Source organism: Rhinatrema bivittatum, chromosome 5 (genome assembly GCF_901001135.1).
Source record: "Rhinatrema bivittatum chromosome 5, aRhiBiv1.1, whole genome shotgun sequence".
Classification (NCBI taxonomy): Eukaryota; Metazoa; Chordata; class Amphibia; order Gymnophiona; family Rhinatrematidae; genus Rhinatrema; species Rhinatrema bivittatum.
The window spans coordinates 333,224,296-333,250,935 of NC_042619.1; the positions used below are offsets into that span (position 1 = coordinate 333,224,296).

Consider the following 26,640-nt stretch of genomic DNA (forward strand, 5'->3'; position numbering starts at 1 on the left):
CATTTGCACAACGCGATAAGCTTTCTTCTGCATCTTAATTTTTTTCAGTTGTTAGAAATTTAAAATTTCTAAGGCAGTAGGAATGCTCAAACTAATCTAAATTACTTCTATTCTACTGGTTTATTTTATATTTGTCTATCAGTGATCCTCCAGAGACTACAATTAATCTACTTATTATTGCCTAGTTAGATGCTTTATTGACAGTTGTTTTGAAGTAACTCCTTGTTATTGCATCAAATAAATAAATCTGTTGTTGAAAATTTAAAGGATATGGCATTTTGGTGCATGCCTTCCGATCCTCTGCTTCTGTAAAGAAAAGAAGAGGGGGATGTGGAAGCTAGGCTGTTGGGAATCCCGGCTGCAGACCACCACAGCCGGGTCCCCCTACCTTAACCGGCAGTCGCTGGCCTCTGTCTTCCCCCATGGTCCTGAGAGAAAGCTGCCGCTGAGAGAAAGCTGCCGCTAGAAGTTTTCTCTCAGCCCTTCGGGATATCAACTAACTTGGGTACCCGCTCCTCGGGGGCCCTCTGCTTTATTTCAGGTGCATTTCAGGGAACAGGTACTCGCTCCTCGAGGGTCTGCTTTCCCTGCCTCGGTGCCTGTACCTTCATCTACTTATCTGGTGGAATCGCTTACCAATAGCTATTCTCAGTGAGTACTCTAACCTCTCAGTTTGTCTCACCCACAGTATCCCCTTGCTGTGAGACCTGCTGCAGAACCTCTTGACATCATCGTGGAGAGAAGGTCCCTGGGACTGCAACTACAGACTACCTCACTACTGCCACCTGGTGGCTACCATCTAGCTGTTTTATAAAAGAACATTTTCCTGTGTTTTGTGTAGCACGAGTCTAGCCCAGTGCTGTGGCTCCTCATGGGGCTCCTCCCCATGGGCGTTGTCACCTCCACAGCACCCAAGGATCAACCAAAACACACATAACCACAACAGATTGCTAACTCAATGGATCCGGCTCAGCTCACTGCGTTGCAGGCCATTCCAAGCCTGGCTCAGCGTGGGCCATCCAGTGCTCCTACCATGTGACAGGGGCCGGCCACTGGCATGGATACCCATGCCATCGGCACCATTTTGATTAGTGGCAGCTGACGGCCCGAGACCGGGAGATCGCTACCGGGACCCCCACTGGACCACCAGGTACTTTAAAAAAGTTTGGGGGAGGATCGGGAGGGTGGGAGAAGCTAAAGGATGTGTTTTAAAGGGTCGGGGTGTATTTTTTGTTTATCGGCTCGGGCGCAGCCGATAAAAAAAAAAAACCGGTCGGACCGCACAAAACAAAATTTCATGATAGTCCCCGAACCCGTAATCGGAACCAATTCCGTTCCGTTTCACATCTCTACTAACCACAACACTTCTCTTCCTTGCCTTGGCAAAAGGTCAGCTTGAGGTACCAGTTTCTTAAGCAGGGCTTCTGGGGTGGTAGGCGCGCCGGGGCTCAAAGATGTTTCTATGGCCAGGGAGCTCAATGGCTGCTCTCCGCTGACTCCTCCAGCGGCCCCTCCCTCCGTCAATGACTGCACCAGGCCAACAAAAACCTCCTCAATCTGCAGTTGCCGAGTAAGCTGAATCGGTGTTGAGGTAATTTCTTTGATTTTTGCTTTGCGTTTTGTATGTGGCATGATACCACAATCGAAAATAAAGAGAATCAAAATGTAGGCAATTGTAAAGCAAAAGAAATACAAACAACTCCGGAGCTCGGTTTTTGGTGCTCACTCCTCCGTGGCCATTTTGTCTCCTCCAGCTCCACATTTCTGAGTCTGACCTCCTGCTGCAACATCATGAAGTCTGCATCATATTTCGCCTTGAACTGCCGTACTTCCTGCAGGATCTCCTCCAGCTTGGTAAACTGTGCACAGCATTTACAGCTAGGAGGAGATCCTGGAGAAAGTACGGCAGTACTGGTGCTGGGCCAGGCTGCTGATGTTGCTGCTACTGCTGCTGCCGCCGCTTCTTCCTCTTGCCCTGTAAAGAAATGCAAAAAAAAAAAAAAAATCAATATGGCAAATAAATAAGCAAATATTGGACACGTGCGAGCAAGTTTATAAAATAATCTACTCCTTAGTTTATTAACCTTGAGGGTTTTAGGAAAATGAGGAGTCCATAACAGGGGAGAAGGAGGGAGGGGGGAGAACAAAGGGATATCAATCTAGATTTAGAAATAGTGCATATACATAATTTGAAGAATTGGAAGGAGAAATAAAGGAGGCTCTCTCAAGTTAGACAGAATATGATGGTACACTAGAATGAAACAAATCTCTTCTTCTTTCTCCTTCCATTCCTTAATTTACTCACATAGTCACTCAGGCCTGGATTTTCTAAGGTCACAGATCTTAGAAAATCCAGCGGTAATGGGGGGCAGGGGGTGAAGCGGGGCTGGACCTGCAAAAGCTATCGCTGTCGGCTTTTGCACCCATACAGTCTCCCCCTTCTGTGAAGAACACCTGATAAAACTGTTGACACTGACAGTCTCTGTGTTAAACTTTTTTTTCACTAAAATAGCATAAAATAAAATGAAGTACTTTGTGTGTTAAACTTTTAATTTCCCCTAATGTAATTTAACTTAAAATGAAATAAAGTACTTCATTTATTATTATTTTTATATTATTTTATGCTACTTTACCAAAAAAAAAAAGTACATGAACTATATAACTAACTAAGTAACTAGAAAAGTAACTATATACCATAGAAAAACTAAAACAAAACCTTATATACTTACAGTGGTACAATTTGAGCACTCTGTGTGTAGTAGAGAGAGATGTGCTGCTTACGTAGTGCTGTATCAAGACAAGTATCACTTGTCTGTGGCTGTTAGTGCACATGAAGAAGCAAAATGGCCCCTGGGGACACCACCGAGCATGCTCAGGATAGTGTGCACCATCTTGAGGTAGAGCACACTAATGCTCAATGTGTGCACACTAACCAAGGTTTAGTGCGTACTAACTCCGGATGAGTTAAGTAACGGCTCTATATTCCCATTGGCTGTCTTCAAGGTGGAGTGAACCAATGGGAACCCAGAACCATACCTCTAGCTAACAAACTCCTCATAAATTGATACACTTTAATTTTTATGTTGCACTTTTTTGTTAGTGCGCACTAACATTAGTTAAAGCGCACTACTACATAGTTAGGGTGTACTATCTAACCAGATACTGCGCACAATCTACCCTGGTAGTATGCACTAACGTGACTTAATGCGCAGTCACATATAGCTAGTGCGCACTTTCTCGGCTGTTTCCACTGCGCACTAACTTTGAGCTAGTGCACACTAACTGGTTGTTAGTGCGCATTAAGTCCCGTTAGTGCACACTAATGCAGTTCGTTGGGAAAAAAAAACAACACGTAAAAAAACAAAATGTTTGAACGAAGCAGCTGACCGAAGCCTGACCTGAACCCTAGAAACTAAGCACATCTCTAATGATAACCATAGGCTGTAGATAGTAGATACTGTAACTGTCTGTTGTGCTATAAGAAATCTTGAAAATGTTTATTGAAAAATGTCATATTGTTAGAAAATAATAAATTATTAGGGTCTTGTCCAACAGAATCAAAAAATTCTCCTATGCCATTTTCAGTCACATAGATGGTGTTGTGTTCTGCAGCCATGGAAGGCCACGACCGCGGTCCCCTACCGTGCCTGTGATGGCGATCCGCCGCAGGAGCTCCGGGGGAGGCCCCTGATCCTATGCCCGTCGATCTGGCATGGGCCTCAGTGATGGTCACTGGGTAGGGAGCCGTCCCTACTCCTCCCTCGCGGCGTCCAGCAGTGTTTCCTCCGCAGAGAAAATCCAAGATGGCCGCTGCCATCTTTAGGCATGAGGCGCGCCTCCTTGTCAGATTTAAAGGGACCTGATCCCTTTAACTACACACAGCTGTTCCCTATGATCCAGAGCAGAGGAAGTATAAAAGGAGGCTTCCTCTGCTCATTCCTCGACTTGGCAACGTCTCTTGTAGTGCTGTTTAAGTCTGCTTGCTTCGGTAAGTCTTCTTACGCTTTGGATCCTTGTTCCTGTCTTGGTGTTCCTGGTTCCTGACTTCAGATTGGCTAGCGGTGATTCCTGTTGTGTGACTTCGGACTGGTAAGCAGTGATTCCTAGTGTATGACCTTCAGATTGGCAAGTGGGCGATCCCTTGGTATACACATTCAGACTGGTAAGCGATGACCCTCTGGCACGTGAACCTCGGACTTCTTCTGGACCATCGTCTTCAAGGGCCCATACTAAGTCCCAGCGGCACAGGTCCCTATGGGCTCCTCCCGGGGGGACTGTGGCTTCCAGGGGTAAAGCTCCAGTTAGCCCTTGCACCGACTCTTGACTCCTTGACCTCACAAAGGTCCACCTAAGTCCCAGCGGTCCGGGTCCTTACTGGCTCCTCCTGGGGGAACCGCGGACTTCCAGTGGCGAAGACTCCGTTCTTCTCCTTGATTGTCACGACTCTTCATCTGCTTCCACAGTCGCTTCAGTCACCAGTGCCGAGGGTCAGCTGGTCGCATCTCTGTTCTGCTTCGCCACCACGATGGGAGAACCTATGATCTTCCTCCTAAGGTACACCATCCTCCCATCGGGCCCAGGGTTCACAAGCCTGAGCATAACAGATTGCCAAGTCCATGGACCTGGCGGAGGTATCCGCCTGCCAGGCCATTCTGGGAATGGCCCAGTGCCTGATGGACCAGCAAAAGACCCTGGATGCCCTTGCCTCTGCAGTGGAGGGCCTGAACCAATGCATTGAAGCATTAGGGCCATGAACCCCACTCTAACGTCCTCGCCTGTGACTCCGGGGGGCCGCTCTACTCCTCAGGGCCTCGTGCAGGCCACCGTGGGTGGTCTTGGACAAGCAACTCCCACGCAACTCCCGGTGCCCCTCTCAATACGCCGGAGACACAAAGTTGTGTCGGGGATTCTGTAGTCAGTGCCAGGTCTGTTTTTCCTTGTTGCCTGCTCAATTTTCCTAGTGACCTGGTCAAACCAGTTACATTATGTCCCAGTTCAACGGGAAGCCTTTGATCTGGGCCTCGGTGTTTGGAAACTTGAACCAGTTTCTGTCCGCTTTCTGACAGATTTTGATGAGCCTGTCTGCAAACCTACTGCTGTCTCAGAACTACTCCAGTTGCGACAGGGTACCCGGACAGTGGCCAAATACGCAACAGAGTTCTGTACCCTGGCCGCGGAGCTAAACTGGAGAGAGGATTGCCTCCATGCGATGTTCTTGGAGGGGCCTTCAGAATGAACTAGCAGCAAAGGAACTCCCATACGGCCTCAACGGCATGATAGAATTGGCCAATTGAGTGGATCGTCGTATGCGGTTTCGCCTTCTGGAAGTAAATGCAGCGAGGAGGCCCTCGCCTTCTTCCAAGGGCACATCAGGAGCCATTCGAACGCCCGCCAAGGAGCCCATGGAGTTGGGCCGTGGGAGAGTTTCTCCATAGGAGTGCGGCGGCGTATTAAGGAAGGACTTTGTTTTTACTGCAGCGTAGCGGGCCATCAGCCCACATGCCCGACGCAGTCGGGAAACTTCCGGGCCTAGGACCTGAAGGAGGTCTCTTCCTGGGCTGTACTTCACCTGCACCTCCACTAACGCTACCAGTGGCGTAACATCTGTTGACGGGGAGTTCCACACTTTAGCCCTGGTGGACTCCGGCGCCGGCGGCAATTTTCATTATGAAGAGCCTGGTGGAACCACTTAAAGATCCCACAAGTTCGTCTTCCAGCTCCTTTGGTCATCTCATTGATCCAAGGTAAACCTCTTCCGGAACGTGTGATGCACACCATGGTTCCCGTCCAGTTGAGGGTTAGGATCCTTCATCGGGAGCAGATGTCATTCTATGAGTTGGGGTTACTCCATACATCTGCTCATCCTGGGCCTTCCCTGACTTCAGGAGCACGCTCCTCGGTTTTTAACTGGAAGACTTTTGCAGCTATCTCTCTGGGGGCCGAATTGTCACGGCAATTGCCTCCAATCAGTGACTCCGGTTTCCTGTTCCATTGCCTCCACCAGTCTTCAGGGCCTGCCGGTCAACTATGCCTCATACGTGGACGTTTTTTTCAAAGCAAAAGGCCGAGATACTTCCTCCTCATCGATCGTTCGATTGTGCCATCAACCTCCTCCCTGGCACTGAGCCTCCTCGGGGGCGCACCTATGCCCTCTCGCCTGCGGAGACGCAGGCCATGACAGAGTTCATCAAAGAAAACCTGGAGAGGGGCTTCATTCAGAAATCAACGTCCCCCAGCAGGGGCTGGGTTCTTCTTCGTCAAAAAGAAGGACAGAAGTCTTCGCCCTTGCATTGACTACCGGGGCCTGAATGCTATAACGGTCAAGGACCGTTACCCCTTGCCCCCCATCTCCGAGCTCTTCGATAGGCTGCAAGGTGCGAGGATCTTCTCCAAGTTGGATCTCCGAGGGGCTTACAACCTGACCCGTATTAAGGAGGGTGATGAATGGAAGACGGCCTTCAACACCCGAGACGGCCACTATGAGTATTTAGTGATGCCATTCGGGCTCTGTAATGCTCCGGTGGTGTTCCAGAACACCATGAACAAGATAGACTATTGCCAGCACCCTTTCCCTAGGCCTCCCCAAAGTTACCATCAAACCACTGCAGATGATATAAATCGCCGCAGCGAGATTATTGACCAACACCAGCCGTGGAGATCACATTTCACCCATCCTCAGAAACCTACATTGGTTACCAGTGAATTTCAGAATCCTTTTCAAATCAATCACCCTAATACACAAATCCATCCATCATCAACTCCAACTCGACCTCGAAATCCCCCTCAAATTATATTCCTCTAACAGACCAATTAGAGATATTCACAAAGGTACGTTGAATTTTCCCCCAACCAAAGCTACACGCCTTTCCTCGACCAAAGACCGAGCGTTTTCAATAGCAGGACCATCTATTTGGAATAATATCCCTTCAAGCCTTAGATTGGAACCCTGCCTCCTAAATTTCAGAAAAAAACTCAAGACGTGGCTCTTTCATCAAGCCTTCTCCGATCCTCCAGACAACCACTAATCGCCTTTTACTCACTTGAATGAAGGTTTTTTACTCTCTAGAACGATGGACCCTGGCACTTCTAGGCTAAAGCACTTTAAGCTCCAGCCCATATTCGTTAGTGTATTATATTACAATTACTTCATGCCTTTACTTTCTTCCAGCTATCTTAGCTTCCAAGTTGTTTCTCCCTGTTAAATGTAACTTTGACTTATTCACCGCTATTGTTAATTTCTCCAGTTATTGCTTCTGTTATTCCTATGTTCTTTGTAAACCGATCCGATATGGTTATTACTATGAAGGTCGGTATAAAAAAGTGTTAAATAAATAAATAAATAAATACTCCGCAATCTCTTATATCAGTGCGTGGTAGTGTACCTGGATGACATTTTGATATTCTCGGACTCTCTGGCCACTCATCGCCAGCACGTTGTCCAAGTATTGCAACGACTCTGAGAAAATAGACTCTATGCGAAGCTTGAAAAGTGCCTTTTTGAGCAGAAGTCCCTTCCCTTCCTGGGGTACATCGTCTCCAGTGAGGGATTCTGTATGGACCCCCAGAAGCTGAAGGCCTTTCAGGAATGGCCGCAGCCGTCCGGATTAAAGGCACTTCAATGGTTCCTGGGCTTCACTAATTATTACCGATCATTCATACCTCACTATGCGTCCATCATTGCCCCGATGACAGCCCTGATGCGGAAAGGTGCAGATCCCAAGAACTGGCCTCCTGGAGTGGAGGCCGCCTTTCATCGCCTCAAGGAGGCATTTCTACAACAACCGTGCCTTCGGCATCCAGATCCGCAGAGGTCGTTTATCATCGAAGTGGACGCATCCTCAGAAGGCGTAGGGGCCGTTCTGAGCCAGACTTCCGAAACTCATAAGTTACGCCCATGTGCCTTCCTCTCCCGCCAGTTCTCTCCGGCAGAACGAAACTATGCCGGAGAGAACTGGCTATAAAGGTAGCCTTAGAAGAGTGGCGCCCTTGGCTAGAGGGGGCACAACACCAGTTTACGGTCTACACAGACCATAAAAACTTAGAGTACCTGCATCGGTCACAACGACTCAACCCACGGCAGGCACGTTTTGCCCTCCTCTTCACCCGATTTAATTTTATTCTCCATTACAGACCTGCCAGGAAGAATATCAAGGCCGACGCCCTATCACGTGTATTTGAGTCTACGGAGAATTCGGATGAACCACAGTTCATCATCAAGCCGTCACGCATCCTTCTGTTTGCCACCATGACCATCCCTCCCGGGAAAACTCTGGTCCCGCCACACTTGCGGAAACAAGTCCTGGCATGGGCTCACAATTCCCGCTGTTCCGGTCATCTAGGACAATGCCGGACCTTACAGACCCTGCGCCAATATTACTGGTGGCCAAAGGTCAACAAAGATGTCCGGGCTTACGTAGAGTCCTGCCAGTCATGTGCTCACCACAAGAGGATCCCCGCTTCGACCTCAGGCTTGCTTCAGCCTTTACCAGCACCTTCAGAACCATGGACTCATGTGGCAACCGACTTCATGGTCGATCTGCCACTATCCAGTGGCAACACAGTCATATGAGTGGTCTTTGAACGGTTTAGTAAAATGGCACACTTTGTGCCACTCCCAGGATTGCCGTCCACACCACAGCTGGCCCAGCTGTTCGTCCAGCACATTTTCAGGCTACATGGCCTACCAAGAAGTATTCTTTTGGATCGAGGGCCTCAATTTACTGCCAGGTTTTGGAAGGCCCTCTGCCAGAAGTTCGACGTTACCTTAGACTATATGTCTGCTTACCACTTACAGACCAAAGGTCTTGCGGAGAGAATGAACCAAACCTTAAAGCAGTTCCTCCGTATTTACGTCAATGAGAAACAGGAGGACTGGGCTAGCCTGCTATCCTGGGCAGAATTTGCACTTAATTCTCATCTCTCCACGGCTACCGGATCCTCGCCATTTCAGATAGTGTATGGGAAGCAGCCACGCCCGCCGCTGTCAGTTCCCATTTCAGTTACATCCCCGGTAGCCCAACTCTCTGCAGATGAGTTACACTGCCTGTGGATCTCCACACAATGCGCACTGATCAAAGCCAGTCAGGCGGCAAAAAGGTATGCCGATCAGCAAAGAAGACAATACCTGCCTCTCAGGCCGGGCCAAAAAGTATGGCTGAGCACACAGTTCATCCGCCTGAAGCTGCCATCAGCGTGACCGGCCCCGCCATTTATTGGCCCGTTTCCAATCATCTGACAGGTTGGTGCTGATTCATATGAGCTTCGTCTTCCGCCTTCCCTCAAGATACACAACACGTTCCATGTTTCCCTCTTGAAGCCTCTGGTGTTATCATGGCCTTCCAGCATGCCTCCGATTCCCCAACCTATTGCCTCCAAAGATGACCTCACCTATCAAGTCCGAGAGGTCTTGGACGTGAGAAAGCATAGGAAGAAATGGGAGTACCTGTTAGCTTGGGAGGGGTTCGGCCCCTAAGAAAAACACCTGGGAGCCGTTGGCCAACATCTTAGACCGGGGCTTGCTTGAGCAATTCCACAGAGACCATCTGTCTAAGCCCAGGCCTCCGGGGAGGTGCCCTAAAGAGGGGGTACTGTTGTGTTCCGCAGCTGTGGAAGGCCACGACCGCGGTCCCCTACCGTGCCCGCGATGGCGACCCGCTGCAGGAGCTCCGGCTGAGCCCCCTGATCCTATGCCCGTCGCTCTGGCATAGGCCCCAGTGATGGTCACCGGGTGGGGAGCCGTCACTGCCTCCTCCCTCGCGGCGTCCAGTAGCATTTCCTCTGCGGAGGAAATCCAAGATGGCTGCCACCATCTTTAGGTGCGAGGCCGCGCCTCCTCATCAGATTTAAAGGGACCTGTTCCCTTAACTACACACAGCTGTTCCCTATGATCCAGAGCAGAGGAAGTATAAAAGGAGGCTTCCTCTGCTCATTCCTCAACTTGGCAACGTCTCTTGTAGTGCTGTTTAAGTCTGCTTGCTTTGGTGAGTCTTCTTACGCTTTGGATCCTTGTTCCTGTCTTGCCTTGGTGTTCCTGGTTCCTGACTTCAGATCGGCTAGCGGTGATTCCTGGTGTGTGACTTTGGATTGGCTAGCGGTGATTCCTGGTGTGTGACTTCGGACTGGCAAGTGGCGATCCCTTGGTATACGACCTCGGACTGGTAAGCAACGACCCTCTCGCACGTGAGCTCGGACTTCTTCTGGACCATCGTCTTCAAGGGCCCACCTAAGTCCCAGCGGCCCAGGTCCCTACGGGCTCCTCCCCGGGGGACCGCGGGCTTCCAGGGGTGAAGCTCCAGTTAGCCCTTGCACCGAACTCTCGACTCCTTGACCTCTCAAAGGTCCACCTAAGTCCCAGCAGTCCGGGTCCCTACGGGCTCCTCCTGGGGGGACCGCAGACTTCCAGTGGTGAAGATTCCATTCTTCTCCTTGACATTTCATCCTTAGACTATTGTAATTCCCTTCTTTTAGGCCTTCCACAATCTACGTTGCGCCCTTTACAGGTGCTTCAGAACTCTGCAGCAAGGGTTTTAACAGATTGTAAAAAAACGTGAACATATCACCCCTGTTTTAATCAATCTGCATTGGCTGCCAATAACACAAAGAATACAGTACAAAACTTGTTGTATACTACACAAAGCGATTTATGGACAAAAAACAGACTGGTTGAATTTTCTAATTCGGTTACATGTCCCGCAGAGATCCTTAAGATCGGCGAATAAAAGACTGCTTCAAATTCCATCTATGAACTCTGCCCATCTTATATTAATTCGAGAGAGATCCATTTCAATTGCCAGTCCATGCATTTGGAACACTATGCCTGTGGCACTGCGTTTAGAGTCAGAGTTTAAAGCTTTTAAAAAAGCTCTAAAAACATGGCTTTTTGAACAGGCTTATATTGATTATCTTGAAAAAAAGGACTAATTGATTAACAGTTTTATTTTTTATCATATTTTACTGTACCTTTTAGATATTTTAGTGTGATTTTATGATTTTGTAACATGTAAACTGTTGTGATGTATATTATGAACGACGGTATACAAGAATCTTTAAATAAATAGAAAATATTTACCACCAACTTAGGGATTTCCTTGAGATTTATAAATCTGGAAGCCAATCACTGGGCATGACATCTAAGAAAGATTTTGCAACATGTCGCTTTGAAGGTGCCTGAAAAGCAAAATATAAAATCAAAATAAATGAATTAATAAATGTGGGTCCTCCTTTAAAATACAAAAGATCTGTATGGTGTTCATTATCACAGATTATTAAAAAGAACGATCCTTCTATGATTTATTTCTATCACTCTTTTAGATTCCAAACATAATCATAATCATCATGTGGGGTAAAGCTCTGACAAAATGGATTTCAGCCAGAGCCAGATTACTAGTTTTAATCAATGAGCCTGTGCACTCCTGGCTGAGTGATAGTTCAAAGGCCAGTAACCTTGTAAAAACTCATGACTATTGATATGTCTTTCAAATGTGACTATTGATGTGTCTTTCAAATGTTTACCTATCACTTGAACTAACTGCATGCATTCTTTGACACAGTATCCATTCTCAAAATCTGGTTAGAGAGCTTTCCTGGGGACCTGTTCACCATCCACATACAGTGTAGCAAAATTAATATTATAATGTTTAAAATTGAAGGAGTTTTTCACGACATTACTGCTGAAAGCATCATTATGCACAAACCCAAGCCCGATAAGTTTGGGTAACAGTCCCAAAAAGAGATTTTTCTGGTTAGTCACAAGGGCTCCAGCAGGTATGCTAAAGACTTTCACCTCCACATGGTTCACCACATTCTTGAAATTATTATTATTTTGTTACATTTTGTTAAATGTATATTTTGCTTTTCAGGCACATCTTTAGCTTTCAGTAGATCTTCTGCATGCCCCAAGTGCACTCCTGGGGATACTTTTCGCTCTTTACAAAGAGGGCTGTGGTTAAGATAAGTAGTTTGTAGCATTCATCAGCATCATTGCTCATTAAACAGAATGTATCTTTGTTCTGTGTTAGTTTAATTTTCAAATCCACACATTTATCAGCAGTATTTCTGTGATCATTATGTAAATATTCCAGCAAATCCATCTTGTGGCTAGACCTTTCAGCAAAACTGACCTTGCAAGGTCTTGCCTCTAGGGGTATTGTGGATCGCCAATACGTTTTCGCCGTATTGGCGATCCACAACGTATACTGCATTATTCGTAGTATTCGTGGGGAAGCGAAATGTATCGCGATTCCCCACGAATACACAAATCTTCGCCGAATTATATGGCCACCTAAATAAAAATTTAAACAAACCTCCCACCCTTCTGAACCCCCCCAAGACTTACCAAAACTCCCTGGTGCTCCAGCGGGGGGTCCAGGAACCATCCCTGCACTCACACCCTCGGTGCCGGTTTTCATCATGCGCCGATAGCCTTTGCCACAGGGGCTACTGGTGCCATTGGTCAGCCCCTATCACATGGCCATCAGCACCATCTTGTGCTCATACCATGTGACAGGGGCTGACCAATGGCACCGGTAGCCCCTGTGACATAGTATGGGCAAAGGCTATCGGCACCATTTTGAGTACTGGCATCGGATGGCCGGAGTACAGGAGGTCACTCCGGGACCCCTGTTGGACCCCCAGGGACTTTTGGCCAGCTTGGGGGGGCCGCCTGACCCCCACAAGCCTTGACAAAAGTCCAGTGGGGGTCCGGGAGCGACCTTCTGCATGCCGGCCGGCCGATGCCAGTACTCAAAATGGCGCCGATCGCCTTTGTCCTCACTATGACGGCGATCGGCGCCATTTTGAGTATTGGCGGGACGACGATTTTGAGTCTCAAAATGGCGCCGATCGCAATCATAGTGAGGGCAAAGGCGATCGGCGCCATTTTGAGACTCAAAATCGCCGTCCCGCCAATTCTCAAAATGGCGCCGATCGCCGTCATAGTGAGGGCAAAGGCGATCGGCACCATTTTGAGTATTGGGATCGGACGGCCGGGGTGAAAGGAGGTTGCTCCCGGACCCCCACTAGACTTTTGGCAAGTCTTGTGGGGGTCAGGAGGCCCCCCCCCAAGCTGGCCAAAAGTCCCTGTGGGTCCAACAGGGGTCCTGGAGCGACCTGCCGTCCGACGCCAGGACTCAAAATGGCGCCGATAGCCTTTGCCCATACTATGTTACAGGGCTACTGGTGCCATTCGTCAGCCCCTGTCACATGGTAGGAGCACAAGATGGCGCCGATGGCCATGTGACAGGGGCTGACCAATGGCACCGGTAGCCCCTGTGACGAAGGCTATTGGTGCCATGATGAAACTAGCACCGAGGGTCTGAGTGAGTTCCCGGACCCCACCGCTGGACCACCAGGGAGTTTTGGTAAGTCTTGGGGGGGTCAGGAAGGTGGGGGGGTTTTAAATTTTTATTTAGGCCGAATAAAACAGAAATCTGTTTAATACGGTGGAGAGTTGCGATGCGTTTCGCTCCCCACGTATTTAACAGATAGCAAAAAATAAGTTGCGGATTACAAATACGTGGAAAACGGATGCACACCTCTAAGATCTAACGTATTACCTTTTTTATTAGTAGGCTTAGAAATTAATTGATGCCAGCCCATACCCTTCATGGCTTCTAAAAATGAAATAGTATTAATAGATTTGTTTAATACATTTACATGTATGTTAAAATCACCTATTAAAATAGTATTTTCAAAATTCAAATTCAATGTAGTAAAAAGTTCTAAAAACTTTGACAAATAAGTTTCCAGTGTTGTAGGGGGACAATACATAATAATTATATTTAATGAGGAAGTTGTAATTATAAGCATTTCAAATGGATCTGTATCTACTATTATTTTCTTAATCGGATTAATAGATGCTTTTATAAATGCAATAATTCCTCCTCCTTTGCGTTTTTACTCTAGACAAGGAAAAAGCAACATAATCCTTTCGGGCATAGGCTATTTAAAATTACCGTGTCCGATTCCACTAACCAAGACTCAGTTATTAATAGAAAGTCAGGTTTCTTGTCATTTATGATATCAGCAAAAACTGGGTGATGATGCTTGGCGAAGAAACAGAGCTTGGTAATGATGACGGTGGAACCTTGGCGCGGGTGCCTCCTGCAGGTCGTGTGGAACCCAGGATGGAACCCCACATCTCTGTGGAACCGAACAGAGATGGTATCTGGAACAAGAGCAGGTGCCTCCTGCTGGACGAAAAGAATTCCAGGACTGGACTGGCTTGAGTAAAGTCTGGATGCAGGCATCTCCAGCGGGTTGCAAAATCCGTACATACTCAAAAGGGAGACCAATACCAACAAATTTTTACCAGGCAAAAAGAGTCCAGGAACTAGGAGCAAAATCTTTTCTAGGCAAGGAACAAGAATTCAAAAAAATGTCAGGAAACTTGAGCCCATCGCAGGCACATGCTCACTGAGCTCATGGCCTTCGGATCCTATTGTGACCACAGCCTTCGGATGCTGATGCATAAGCTGGTGATGAGGGCACGGAGGCGTGGTCGCTAGCTCATGGGAGAGCGTGAGCCCCTGAACCATGGCACGACTCAAGGAGGAGCACCAAGGCACACCATGGGAGGTGAGAACATGCCAGCATGGGAGGAGCAGGAACAAGCAGGACTGAAATGGAGGAAAGGAATTCGGAACAGGAACCAGGCAGGATCAGCCCTCCGCTGGACCTACACGCACCAATGAGACTAGCAACACAGTGCTGGTCTCAGGAGTAGCCCACCAGTCATGCAAAAGCCTTTCCAGACCCGCCGCTTGGGAATGACGAGTGCGTGAGGCCAGACGGAGGCTGAGAGCAGGAACAAGATGAAGTCTGGAACTTGGAAGAACTCAGACGAGGATCTGAAACTTGGAAGGACTCAGACGAGGACTTGGAAGGTGCAGGTGGGCACTGTCCCTCAGGGCGCCCTACACAGCCCACCATGGGCTGGTCACGGACCACCCTGTCCGCTTCCGTGCCCTACACAACCTAGGAAGGCTGGCCGTGGACAACGCGGGAGCACCAGAAGGGGATCCAAACAATGAGGCTCCAATGACAGGAAACAGGAACTCAATCTATACGGATTTACCCTCGGGATGGCCATCTGGAGGACTCGAAGAGCTGGAAGAACTTGGGAGACTCGGAACTTGGAAGAGTCAGAACAATCGGAACACTAGGAAGCCTAGGAACTTGGAACACTTGGAAGACTCGGAATTTGTAACACTTGGAACACAGGATCATCAGGGCTTCAGAACGACAGGGCATCTGGAACTAGGACATATGGAACATCAGGATAAGGCAATGAAGGCAACTGGAATGTCAGGAACAGGCAACGAAGGAGCTCTGACGAGGAACGAGACCAGGAACATCAAGACACAGAATGAAAAACCATCTCGACACATGAAGGCCACAGAGGACCTGGACCAGCAAGAAGAACATGGACGACCATGGAGTCCAATCAAAGACCTTGAGGAACTGGAAGTGAGCCCTTAAATAGGGCTGAAGCAGGAAATGGAAATGAAGAGGACTTCCGATGGGGCCGCAGACTTTTCCCGCCACTAGCCCTTTAATTGCAGTGAAGAGGCACGCTCTGGTGCTTAGAGGAGGGCCCAGAGAATGGAACAGAACCACGGACAGCTCGCACAGGCCGCGAAAAAGGATCTCTGGTGGCGGCCACTGGTCCGCGGAGGAGGAGGCTGTGGCAGAGGACCAGCCACAAAGGTGAAGGCGTCCTGGGGCAGCACTAGGCTGTAAAAAATGCACGCCCAGCGGCGGCTCCTGCCGCCACAGTTAAGAACTTCATAAGCAGCCTCCTGCTGCGATGGAGGAGATCCTGACGGCACTTCTTGCTGCGGGAGGCAGCGGTGGCAGCAATAAGGCCGGGGTGCAAGCCGAGCGTCCCGGCCACAGGCCTTTAGGGATGGTGCAGAGTGGAGAGGCCTGCTCGCAGGATGGGCTCCATGAGCAGGATCGTAACATACTCTTTCAGACACCTACTTCGTATCTGAAAGTGTGTGTGTGGGTGTCTTTTTCTCTGACATAGAAAGACACCCATTCTCACAAACACTTTCTCTTTGACTCATCTACACTCTCTCTGTGACTCATCTACACACTGAGAGTGAGTATGTGTGGGTATATTTGTGTCAAAAAGACACCCACCCACACATTCTCTCAGACATACACATTCTGTTATTGTGCTGCTGCTTCTGCTCACACAGTGAGTGCCCCCACTCCAGTACTGCCTGCCACATCATTATATAAAGTGTTTTTGCTTATTGCCATCTCTTCCCCAGTCTATAGTAGCTCTCTACCTTTCCCTTTCCAATTCCCTTCCTTTCTTCACAACCCCACTCACCAGAAGACTCACAATCCACAGCCAGCAGCCAGAAGCTTGCTCAGAATTGCACAGATACTTCCTCTTGGCTCACCCCATCCCTTTCTGTGACTGTTGCTTGCTTCCCCTTCATCGAATTGCCATTGACTATGTGGTACAGAGTCTGCTGCTACTTTTACAGTTCTCTAAGTTCTGCACTGCCCACCTTCTCTAGGGGAGGGGGGGGACCAGAAGTGATTCATGCCGTTACTCCAGGGCTTAAAACAGGATAAAAAATTAAGTCCTACTCCGACACTGGGAATAACCACAGGACCCGAGAGGTTAAAGGGGCTCTTAGGGAAAATAAGGCCATTGCAGAAAGACTAAATGAATACTTTGCTTCTGTGTTTACTAATGAGGATGTTGGGGAGATACTAGGGATGTGCAAAGCCGAACCTTTCAGTTGGGCTTCATTTTCGGTTCACCGCATGAAATAATATCGTATTTCCCGCGGTTCAGGCGTTTGTGATTCAGGGGGACTCGAATTTCAGTTTGTGCACCCTAAAGGGAGTTAGTTCATGCTAAAATTTTTATGTTAGCGCGCACTAAAGGGAGCTAGTGTGCACTAACCCGAAACTGAATCTTTTCCAAAATTTTGGAAAAAATCCGTTCGGGTTTTGGGGTCCCCGAACCAGGACGAATTAGGCAATTTTGTTGAAATTGCCTAATTTGTCTTTGATGATAGCATATCCCTAGGATATATATGATTCTTATATGATTTATATGTAGTTATTCCTATCTCTCTTATTCCCAGATACTATAGCTACCAAGTTTAATCCCCCTCTTATATTGTAACTTTGCTATTTTCAGCCTCCTTGTTTTGGTTACTTTTCGTTTATCCCTTGTTCTATGTAAACCGGCCTGATATGAATCCCATTCATGAAGTCCGGTATAGAAATATTTTAAATAAATAAATAAATAGGAGATACCTGTTCCGGAGATAGTTTTCAAGGGTGATGAGTCAGATAAACTGACCAAAATAATTATGAATCTGGAAGATGTGGTAAGCCAGATTGACAAACTAAAGAGTAACCACCTGGACCGAATGGTATGTACCCCAGAGTTCTGAAGGAACTCAAAAATGAAATTTTAGATCTATTAGTTAAAATTTGTAACCTATCATTAAAATCATCCATTATACCTGAAGACTGGAGGGTGCCAAATGTAACCCCAATATTTAAAAAGGGCTCCAGGGGTGATCCAGGAAACTATAGACTGGTGAGCTTGAATTCAATGCCAGGAAAAAATAGTGGAAACTATTCTAAAGTTCAAAATCACAGAGCATATAGAAAAACATGGAACACAGCCAGCATGGATTTACCCAAGGGAAGTCTTACCTCAGAAATCTGCTTATTTGTTTGATGGGGTTAATAAACATGTGGATAAAGGTGAACCAGTAGATGAAGTGTATTTAGATTTTCAGAAGGCATTTAACAAAGTCCCTCATGAGAGGCTTCCAGGAAACTAAAAAGTAATGGGACAGGAGGCAATGTCCTTTCATGGATTACAAAACCAGTTAAAAGACAGGAAACAGAGAGCAGGATTAAATGGTCGATTTTCTTAGTGGAAAAGGGTAAACAGTGGAGTGCCTCAGGGACCTGTACTTGGACCTGTGCTTTTCAATATATTTATAAATGATCTGAAAAGGAATACGATGAGTGAGGTAATCAAATTTGCAGATGATACAAAGTTATTCAGATTAGTTAAATCACAAGCGGATTGTGATAAATTGCAGGAGGACTTTGCAACACTGGAAGATTGGGCATCCACATGGCAGATAGAATTTAATGTGGACAAGTGCAAGGTGTTACATATAGGGAAAAATAACCCATGCTGTACTTACATGTTGTTAGGTGCCATATTAGGCACTACCACCCAGGAAAAAGATCTAGGCATCATAGTGCCTAGATCGGCTCAGTGTGCTGCGGCAGTCAAAAAAGCAAACAATGTTAGGAATTATTAGGAAGGGAATGGTGAATAAATGGAAAATGTCATTTTGCCTATGTATTGCTCAATGGTGAGACCTCACTTTGAGTACTATGTACAGTTTTGGTCGCTGCAATCTCAAAAAAGATATAGTTGCACTGGAGAGGGTACAGAGAAGGGCAACTAAATGATAAAGGGGTTTGAATGGCTCCCCTATGAGGAAAGGCTAAAGTGGTTAGGGCTGTTTAGCTTGGAGAAGAGACAGCTGAGGAGGGATATGATAGAGGTCTATAAAATCATGAGAGAGCTAGACTGGATAACAGAAGGACTAGGGGGCACTCCATGAAGTTAGCAAGTAGCACAATTAAAACAAATCAGAGAAAATTCTTTTTCACTCAATATACAATTAAGCTCTGGAATTTGTTGCCAGAGGATATGGTTAGTGAAATTAGTGTAGCTGGGTTTAAAAAAGGTTTGGATAAGTTCTTGAAGGAGAAGTCCATTACCTAGTATTAATCAAGTTGACTTAGGGAATAGCAACTGCTAATACTGGCATTAGTAGCATGGGATCTACTTAGTGTTTGGTACTTACCAGGTACTTGTAACCTGGATTGGCCACTGTTGGAAACAGGATGCTGGGCTTCATGGACCCTTGGTCTGACCCAGTATGACAACTTCTTATGTTCTTATATTCTTATGTTACAGCTCCAGAACTCTACTTTCCCATGTGGAGTCAGTGCAGCCAGGGCTGGTGCAAGGGTATTTGATGCTATAAGTGAACCTTCCTGGCCTTGTACCTCCCAGCTCCTCCCTCCCCACACACAATTTAATATTATGCATTTACAACAACAGATGTTACATAAAAAGTACAGTCTTATGAGGTAAAATTATCATTTATAACCTATATATTATATTTGCATGTACTGCCTTAGTGCCAACCAGAAAACCCTGCCAAAAAATAAATAAAACTTGCATTAGGCCTATTGTAAAATGTTGGGTAAACTCAACTGCAATTACAATCCAGTAAACTCCCATACTAAAACAGTACTAAATGCCAGCTTCCAAACAATGGTAACCCTACCTATATAAAGGCAACACTGCAAATATTACATCAGGCCCTAAAACACCAATGCACCTCCTATTTGGAAAACAGTATTAGCCAAGCTGCTATAAAACCCTATATAGAAATGCCATACTAAGCAGAATACCTCACCTTTGTCACACATGCAAAACACAGATAGACCCTCACTAAATACAGAATAAAGAGACCAGAAAATAGAAATAGAAATATGCAAACAAAATCTGAACTAGAAACCTCAACAAGTCAGGCCCTTTATGAAGTGCAACAATGATAAAATAGTAAACAATGAAACTTTATAAAACAGTAAACAATGAAATCAAGAAATATACATTATCAGTAATAGTGAAAGCATAATAATAAAAATGAATAAATATTTCATAACAGCTGACAAATAGAAAATCTAATAATTAAAAACATATTAACATTTTTTTAAAATTTCCCAAACACCAACAAAATATTTTAAAATAGCAGACACATCAGGTAACTCCCAATAATGAAAACCAATAATAATAAAAAAAATCCCCCGCTTTATAAACTTGGGCTCTTTTAATTTTCAGTCTTTCTGAGATTGTTGTGGATTAGTGGAGGTAAGTGGTACACAAACTTTCTTTTCCATCTCTGATACACACATGCTCCTTCATGCATGCTGACACACATACCCAGTTGAAACACACATACTCATCACATATGCTGTCACACACTTGCTCCATCTCACATAATGACATACACACCCAACTAAAACACACTAACATAGGTATGCAAGACTTAAGCTCGCTAATATCTCCCCCACCCCCTGTACAAAACAACATCATGCAGGTATGGCTTAAACAACAGGCTGCAGTTTATTCAAAATGACTTGTCCTGACCCTTAAATTAATACAATAATCCAAAAAACCAACCCCACCCCTTCCCCCTCCCCTTCTTCTTATTCCTCCGCTTACCACCTCGTCCCAATGGTAAGCCGTGTCTTCACCCCCCCCCCCCCCCACACACACACACTCATCTACTTACCCCGCCTCGGCTCCAGCGAGGGTAAGCATGTGGCCAGAGCATCAGCCCCCCCCCCCCCCCCCTTTGCTCTTGGCCATCCCATGTAGCAGCCCCAAACTACATGAGATTCTCACCCCCCCCCCCCAATTACTTTTATCATTCAATACAAACTTATAACTTAGGGCTCAGGATTCTGCCACAACAAAGACCACTTAGTTGTCTTTGTCCCCCATTGCGGCCCTGCCCCTGCTTAACATGTGCTGTTCCAAACCTTCTTGCAGAGTATTATTAAACAAATCAACCCCCACATCGGATAAATGTACTCCATCCTGTCTAAACAAACCCGCCAAATGTTTCCACTACCAATCATGGCGCACCCAAAATCCCCCTTGCTCTTGCATCCATTTCCCAATTTGCCTATTTAATTTTTTAACCCCTTTCTTCCATAAACATAATTTATGATACTTAATTTGAACTATTATATCCGACCAACCTACTCTGGTCCAGGCATCGCATTCATGATGCCTGCTAAATCCTTTCTCATGTTCGCCAGCAACTGCCTACATGAGAAAACTCCCACATCATTACCCCCCAAATGAATTATTAAAACTTTGGGATAACTGTGTATGTCGACCAACCTCTGCAAAAAGTTTGTCAACTGCCCCCATTTCATACCCCCTTTAAAAAACCAATGCACTTTAAACTTTTGAACGTCTAATTCCAGGTTTGTTCCAAATGGACGCCTCTCTGCTTGATGAAATGCCCACTGCACGAAAGAATGGCCCACGTCCCAGGCGCATTCTACTCTTCTTTTCACCCCATCCGTCTCTGAAAAACAAAAACTAGCTTTACCGATTTGGAATTCAACTCCCATCGCCCTTTACCTTCTTACACAATACTGGAATGCCTTGGACCTCCAACGCCCTATTGATTGAATTTGCCCGCTAGTGAGGCCCAACTCTGCCGCCGTGGTTGCCACTCCGATCCGGAATGAATGCGGTGTAAAGCACTCACTCCGCCACCCTAATGACCTAAACGTTAATTTCAAAACCGTAGCAAACTGAAATATGATCAATGGTGCACCATTTAAATGCATCAGCAACAAACCTTTTCTTTTCAGCCTCACTCTCACGAACTCATGCATGATCATTACCGGGCAAACCAACCCGTCCGCCGCTGGTACCAAGGTTATCCATTGCCCTTTGCCCCTTTGATCTGTTTTTGACCGATGTAACCACAAGTTGACCTTTTCTGCAAATAACCGCACTCATTCCACTTGCAAACCTTCCCCTGAACTAGCAGACGAACACGCCGCCAACTCGCTAACCCGAAAGGCACCAAAAAATGCTAGTATGAACGCCATTTTAAACAACAGTCTCATACTGCGACCAACATATGACCCCCACTTTGTTGACTATCGCTACCAAATGTTCGTACTTGATCGGTCTTCTCCTATCTTCCACCCTTCCCCTGGTATGTCCTCAGCCCCCAAGCACTCGCTTCACCAAAAAACTTTCCACAGGATTACCCCATCCTCTTAATTTTTGGAAAAAGGTAAACCCAGTTAACTGAGCTCTCACCGAAGCTAACGAATACCCCTTCCCTTTTGCCCACATAATGAAACGCACTACCTCCTGCTCCTGCATGGGTCCCTCTTTCCACCCAACTGATCTCAAAAAACTCAAAACCACTCCCCTGCCAGCTGCGTATGCTTTCCAAGTGGCTGGTGCCACGGATTGCTGAATTAAATGTCACACTTCCTCATTCCCAGCTGCCACAGATGATCCGGGAAAACTTCTCTCGTCTGTCGCGCTCCCAGAGCCAGCTTCCGAAAAACATCCCACTTAAAATGAGAAAGAGCATCGGCAATCAAATTTTGAGTTCCTGGCACATGTCTTGTCGTTATTGTCATATTTAATTGCAAACATAACAATATCAGTTCCCTCATCAATCTTGAAACGTGCAAACAACTGGCTGATTGTCTATTAATGACCTTCACAACCCCTAAGTTGTCGCACCAAAAGACTACCTTCCTATTTTTCAACTGTTGGCCCCAAATGGTTACTGCCACCCCTATGGGAAACAATTCTAGAAACGTGATGTTCTTAGTGATCCCATTTGCAACCCGTTCCCCTGGCCACTTCTGAGCGCACCAACTACTCTGAAAATATACCCCAAAACCAACACCTCCTGCCGCGTCCGAATACAATTGCAACTCGCTATTAGTAGTTTCCCCTGCTTGGATCATGCTCACTCTGTTGAAAGAGGCCAGGAATATTTCCCAAACAGCCAATTCCTCTTTCACACTATTTTTAATGCAATTGAAATGATGAGCTGCTCTCACGCCTCTCGTTGAAGAAGATAATCTACGAATGAATGCTCTCCCCATAGGTATCACCCTACAAGCAAAATTAAGTGATCCTATCAAAGACTGCATGCGGCGCAAGGTAACCTTCTTTGCTTCTCTTACCGAAATCACCAAGTCAAATAACTTACTGATTTTTTCCGCTGGTAAACACGACACCATTGCCTGGGAATCCAACTCAATCCCTAAAAAGGAAATCTGACAACTGGGCCCTTCTGTTTTGTCTGCAGCTATCGGGACCCCTAACTGTCTACATCTCTAAGAAGCCTTTCAGCTGCTCCTGACAAACCAAACTCCCTTCTGGCCCCACAAACAAGAAATCATCCAAATAATGCAACATCTCCCTGTGTCGTGTAACTTTCATAGTCACCCAATGCAAGAAAGTGCTAAAGGCTTCGAAAAAGGCACAAGAAATGGAACAGCCCATAGGCAGACACCGATCCACGTAAAAAGACCCTTCAAACGTGAAACTTAACAATGGGAAACTATCCGGATGCATAGGCAACAATCGGAAAGCTGCCTTAGCCGTCAAAGCTCCTCTCCCAGCTACCCTTACTAACGCCACCACCTCATCAAAAGATGCATATCACACTGAACGAAACTCTTTAGGAATGAAATCATTCACTGCCTCCCCAGGCGGATAAGACAGATTCAAAATTAATCTGAACTTCCCCGGGACCTTCTTGGGTATCACCGCCAACGGTGACACATGCATGCACTCAAAAGGCTGAATCTCAAAAGGACCTGCCACCCTCCCTAACCAGATTTCTGAAATCAACTTTTCCCTAGCCACATCTGCCCTCCGGGCAATCGACCTGGCATTTTTCACCCTCCCCCCCTCCCCGGTCCCTCATACGGAATCCTAAAACCTGCACTGAAACCATCCTTCAAAAACTCCGCCCGTTCAACGTCGGGATAACATTTTAACCATTTCAGTAAAACCAACAAAACAATAGGTGAATTTGCCTTACAATGCAACACCTCACTGTTTTCCACCCCTAACTGCCCCTGTACCTTGTCCTTGTGGACACTTAGTAGCTGGGTGGGCCCCTCCACAGTTGGTGCACGCATGCCTAAATTTACACTCCGGGAAGAGGCAGGTAAGCTTGTTATATCTCCAGCACACATCGGGACCTTTGGATGTGGCCGTACTCCCTCCTTCCAACATCTTACTACCCCCTTGCCCATGAAAAGAACTGCCTTTACTGCCACCAAACCCTCCTACCGAATTCGCTCCACTCCATGCACTCCCCGCCCCTCTACCCTGTACCACCTCTTTTAGCGTCATTTGGGTCAACCAAAGATGAATATCCTGTGACCCCCAATTTATGAACCTGTTTCCTGCCATCTTATCTCAGAATTTCTCATCGTAGTTAAGCCAAGCCCAACCTTCGTAATCCCGAAATGCTCCAAGAATGCTGTCTGCATAAGAGAGCAAGGACCCATACTGTGAGGCATCAAAATGCCCTACCACGCTAGCTAACCTGAGGAATCCCCGCATCCAATTACCTATATTCCTGGAAATTTTTGGACTAACCGATTTTCTTTTCCCCTTCTTTTTCGATCTCCTGCTACCCTTTTGTCCTCCCCTCCTCCCTTCTAACAATTTGAAAATATCAACATATTTCCGTTTACAGATTCTCCGTACCATTTGCTCGGGTAATTCCTCCCACAACTCTACTAACAATGCTAGGGCGGGATGACCCATATCTTGCTTGGGCCCTTCCTCCAAAGCTGACCTCTGCATGGGACCCTGCTTGCTAGAACTGGAAGAGGAAGAAGAACTAGAAGAGGAACTAGAACTGCGACTTTTATGCTTTCTCTTCCTACTCATATCTTTTTGTGCTCCTTCCGCCTCTAGATTACCTGCCCTGAGATCTTCCTCACCTCCTTCCTGGGCCTCCGTGGGCTCCCTTTCCTTCTCCGTTGCTTTTTCACCCTTCTCCATCGCTTCCATCAGGTGCACCACCTCCCTCCATGCTTCATGCCTTGATGTGCTCGGGAACACCTCTTCCTCATCATCCTTTGGTCGTGAAAGCCGGTATAGAAATTAATAAATAAATAAATAAAAAAATCTGTGGAAGGAAAAACATCCCTACTCCCCTTCTCTTCTGTCCTAAAGTCACCTTCTCCCTCCCTTTCCCGCCCCTTCCCGCCTTCTACCCATCTCTCTCCGAAACATATGCTGCCTGCCTCTGTCTAATGAACCCCCTGCTAGCAAACTCCTGCTCTGGGGGTTGCTCTCACTAACCCACTCTAACTGAGCGCATGGCCACCCTCCAAACCCTGCCCAACCCATACAATTCTCTTGACGTCCCATACCTGCGCTTATGCCCCGCCCTGCTGCCATAAGATGGCCCAGTATGTCTGCAATGAAGGCCGCCTGGGACTGCCCTCCCTGCTGCCCTATCTGCTCTGACACTGGTTTGGGGGGCTCACCCTTTGCCTGTCTATAAGAATTCTTTGCCTGTCTATAAGAATTCGCCTCACTCAGCATCTCCCTCTAATCAATCGGGAGCCAAGGCTACTCTCTGCTGCTACTAACCTGCAGACCCTGTCTCTGCATTGCCACATAGGGGCTCTGAGGCATGCGCTGCGAAACCCTGCTCTTTCTTCCCCTCCCCCACTCCTCAGTCATCCTACTATAAGGCTCTCTCCTGCGAAGCGGAGATTTGCCTTTGCCAAGTCTACCCTGCTGCCTCCCTCTCCCTGCGGAATCACGCACACGACGTGGTGTCTCTGGGGAGCGAACATTTTCCATCGGGGGGTCTGAGGGGGGAGGGCAGCGACATCGCCCTGTAAAAAATCCCCGAGGAAAAGGCAGCAATGCCAGCTGGGACGAAGGCTGAGGAACACCCCCCCGACGGCGAACTCGGAAGGCAGGGACAGCTGCGGAGGGGCAGGAAACAGCGCAGGAGGGAACACGTCACCGAGAGGGGCGGGCCCCGAAGGCAGGGGGTAACCAGCCACATTTCTTCGGACTCTGGGCCACTCTCCCCCGAGTCGGTATCCCCGTCCCGCCCGCCCATGACCTCCTGGGAAGGGGGGGGGAAAGGAGAGCCCTAGGACTGGCTGAGACGGCGACGGAGACGCCCGCCGGCAAACAGAAGCCTGCCGAACCGACAAGGGGGACTTACTGGCATCTGCCACCTCCATCCTCAATCCGGCTGACCTGGACACCTCGCGTTCACCTCGCACCGCTGCCACCTTCGTCCTTCTGGCTCCCTTTTCTGCTCCCCTCTTCATCGTGTCGACAAAAGGAGTCTCAAGGTTATTATATTTATTAAATAAACCCTAAACCTCCGCAATAGTCAGCTCACAATGGCGCAAAAAGCAAGCAAAAGCAAGCCTTGCTCTTTGCCTCGCTGTCTGGAACTGACTGAGCACCTAGCAACTGGCGTCCAAACTCCTAGCCCCACTGTGACCAATAGCAAGGCAGCAATTCAAACTGCTGATGTTGCTAAGGGTCACCGCCCCCTCCCCCTACTCTATTCCTCTCCCTCACTGCTTGCTCCCATGTTATAATCAGCAGCGCAGGACAAGCCTGCGCTGCTTCCCCATACACATGCTCCCATTGCACATGCTGACACATACACCAAGCTGAAACACACATACACTTCCATCACACATGCTGACATACACACGCTCCCTCGTACATGCTGACACACATACACCCAGCTGAAACATACACACGCTTCTTTCGCACATGCTGACAGCTGAAACACACACACTCTGCCATCACACGCACACACACACAGTCTCTCACACACACTAATGCTGACACACATGCTCCCTCACACACACTCACATGCACACATATACATGCTCTCATGTACACATGGCTCTCTCACTTATACATTCACACACACATCCTCGCTGACACACTCTCATTCACTCCTCCCTCTGGTGGTCAGGCGGAAT

At 47.2% G+C, this 26,640-nt stretch overlaps 1 protein-coding gene across 7 annotated transcripts; it reads right to left on the reverse strand.

Annotated features, from left to right (window-relative positions):
- Nucleotides 1-1,196: 1,196 nt before the first annotated feature.
- LOC115092940 lies at nucleotides 1,197-26,088 on the reverse strand. Of its 7 annotated transcripts, XR_003857117.1 has the most exons (6): nucleotides 25,265-26,088; nucleotides 24,607-24,742; nucleotides 21,052-22,197; nucleotides 13,554-13,610; nucleotides 11,069-11,166; nucleotides 1,197-1,975 (listed from the first exon to the last, which is right to left on the reverse strand). XR_003857117.1 is itself a non-coding variant. In XM_029604435.1 (3 exons), exons 1-3 carry the CDS (start codon nucleotides 25,860-25,862, stop codon nucleotides 20,848-20,850), a joined length of 477 nt encoding a protein of 158 aa, XP_029460295.1. In that variant the 5' UTR covers nucleotides 25,863-26,088; the 3' UTR covers nucleotides 20,515-20,847. The 7 variants fall into 7 exon arrangements, 3 of the variants coding, with proteins under 3 accessions (XP_029460295.1, XP_029460294.1, XP_029460293.1); XR_003857118.1 differs by lacking the exon at nucleotides 21,052-22,197; XR_003857119.1 differs by lacking the exons at nucleotides 13,554-13,610; nucleotides 21,052-22,197.
- Nucleotides 26,089-26,640: the final 552 nt, after the last annotated feature.

What these genes read in the sequence shown, in the direction of transcription:
- LOC115092940 (XM_029604433.1), bottom strand. Translation starts at nt 25,480, where the DNA reads ATGGAAAATGTTCGCTCCCCAGAGACACCACGTCGTGTGCGTGATTCC. An exon ending in TGCAGAGACAGGGTCTGCAG is followed by an intron (nt 24,743 to 25,264) that starts GTTAGTAGCAGC and finishes TCACGACCAAAG; the next exon opens with GATGATGAGGAAGAGGTGTT. An exon ending in CACGGAGGCCCAGGAAGGAG is followed by an intron (nt 21,183 to 24,606) that starts GTGAGGAAGATC and finishes TTTGTTTTTCAG; the next exon opens with AGACGGATGGGGTGAAAAGA.